The sequence below is a fragment of the Aegilops tauschii genome, chromosome 7, assembly GCF_002575655.3.
Source record: "Aegilops tauschii subsp. strangulata cultivar AL8/78 chromosome 7, Aet v6.0, whole genome shotgun sequence".
Taxonomy (NCBI): Eukaryota; Viridiplantae; Streptophyta; class Magnoliopsida; order Poales; family Poaceae; genus Aegilops; species Aegilops tauschii.
In genome coordinates this window covers 66511832-66513897 of record NC_053041.3, presented here as the reverse complement: position 1 = coordinate 66513897, position 2066 = coordinate 66511832, and the positions used below count along the sequence as shown (strand labels likewise).

Here is a 2066-nt window from a genome sequence, read left to right as displayed (position 1 = left end):
TGCTATGTGCCCACGCGTGACACTTATTAGGGTCCATTTTTTATTGCTTTTGATTAGGAGAAAGGGATGGGAGGGAATGTGTAGGCAAAGATAAGGGAAATTATGATTCCCTTTAGAATTTGTGATCCCTTATTCGAAGAAGGAAGGGGGTCACCTGCAAAAAAAAGAAAGAAGAAGAAGGAAGGTGGAGGGAGGCATTGGATGATGGATCGGTCGATTGGATTGCGTTACAAAAAGACGAACGAAGAAAAAAGAAATCAGAAACGGAAGATGGGGTTTGGTTGGGAAAAAATTGTTGGGAGATGAGGTGGTCGTATAAAGATAAATAAATTCATAAATAGACAGATGACCATGTGTAGACATCGCCAAAACCCTGCAAGCGCAAGATGCAGTTCCTGAAGCCGCGCACCGTCCGCCTCTATCCGAAACTACGGCGATGGATCTTGACGGACGCCGCGAGCTCTGGTTCCGGCCTGCAGCCGCTCGCTCTAGCCCTCAACAAGCGCCTCGCCGACGACGCTGGGAAGAGCAACAAGAACCTCGTCTTCTCGCCGTTGTCCATCTACGCGGCGCTATCGCTGGTGGCCGCCGGCGCCCGCGAGCGCACCCTGGCGGAGATGCTCGGCGTCCTCGGGGCGCGGTCCCGGGACGACCTTGCCGGGTCAGTCCGCGCGCTGGCGGAGCAGGCCCTCGCCGACCAGTCATGGGCCGGCGGACCGCACGTCAGCTTCGCTTGCGCCGTGTGGCACGACAAGACGAGGCCCCTCAAGCCCGACTACGTCGCCGCCGCCGTCAAGTCCTACAAGGCGCAGACGTGCGCCGTGGACTTCCACGAGAAGGTCGGTGTCAGTCCCATCTCTCGTTTGGCCGTACGTCCATGATCGATCCGTGTAGGGTTTTTAGGGCACACATGCACAGATCGATCGATAACATCAATTAATGTGGTTGTGCAGCCGAAGGAAGCTGCGGAGCAGATCAACGCATGGGTGGCGGCGTCGACGAACAAGCTCATCCCCTCAATCGTTGATCCAGATACACTGTCCAACCAGACCGACCTCGTCGTCGCCAACGCCATCTACTTCAAGGGCAAGTGGGACAAGCCGTTCGACGAGGAAGACACCAAGGAGGACAAGTTCCACCGCCGTGACAGCAGCACCATCGACGTGCCCTTCATGCGAGGCTGGGGCAAGCAGCGTATCGCGTGCCACGACGGCTTCAAGGTGCTCCAGCTTCGTTACCGGAGAGGCCTGTCGTCGCCGGCACGCTACTCGATGTGCATCTTCCTCCCCGACGACCGCGACGGGCTGTCGCAGCTGTCCGACAGGATAGCGGCCGACCCTGACTTTCTACGCGAGCACTTGCCGACGAGCACCGTCTTGGTCGGCGACTTCCGTCTACCCAAGTTCAAGCTCGCGTTCGATACCGAGTTGACGGGCGTTCTCCAGGACTTGGGACTCAAGGACGCTTTCGACCCGGGGAAGGCCGACTTCACGGACATGGCGGAGGGCACCTTCAGGCCCCTGGCACTGGAGGAAGTGCTACACAAGGCTGTCATCGAGGTGAATGAGGAAGGCACCGAGGCGGCCGCTGTAACGGCAGCCCTCATGTTTGGATGTGCATCTGACTACCCGCCGCAGTGTGTGGACTTTGTCGCTGATCATCCATTTGCCTTCTTTGTGATGGAGGAGGCGTCGGGTGCGATCATGTTCGCAGGGCACGTCCTTGACCCATCAAGTTAGTTATGATACTCACGATCGACCATGGCCTTCGCAGACTCAGGAAGTCAGGATTTGTAATTAGGTGCTCTACAATTACCATTTCGTTTCCATATACAAAGTTAAGTTAATACCGTGGTCTATATAGCTAGCTTTGGTCCACATGTAGGAAAACAAAAACCCTTATCGCATATTTTGTGTGGCTCACTTGATTTTTTAGAGAATAGGCACCGGCCGAGCCCGAGAAGAGCTGGAACCTAGCCCGACTTTGAATTAATGAAGCCATCAACCGGACAGGATTTCAGGGGCATCACATTACAGGAAATTGAAAGTAGAGCAAAAGAGAAAGAA

At 55.2% G+C, this 2066-nt stretch overlaps 1 protein-coding gene across 1 annotated transcript; it reads left to right on the top strand.

The window, feature by feature from the left end:
* The first annotated feature begins 386 nt into the window (after positions 1 to 386).
* Positions 387 to 1739, top strand: LOC109762709 (serpin-Z2A-like). Its single transcript, XM_020321585.1, has 2 exons — positions 387 to 839; positions 954 to 1739. The coding sequence occupies exons 1-2, from the start codon at positions 387 to 389 to the stop codon at positions 1737 to 1739; spliced, it is 1239 nt and encodes a 412-aa protein (XP_020177174.1).
* The last annotated feature ends 327 nt before the right edge of the window (positions 1740 to 2066 follow it).

Bases quoted from the DNA above. Each gene is read 5' to 3' on its own strand.
- LOC109762709 (XM_020321585.1), top strand. From the start codon at position 387: ATGCAGTTCCTGAAGCCGCGCACCGTCCGCCTCTATCCGAAACTACGG. The intron at 840-953 runs GTCGGTGTCAGT...GTGGTTGTGCAG, and splicing joins CCGTGGACTTCCACGAGAAG to CCGAAGGAAGCTGCGGAGCA.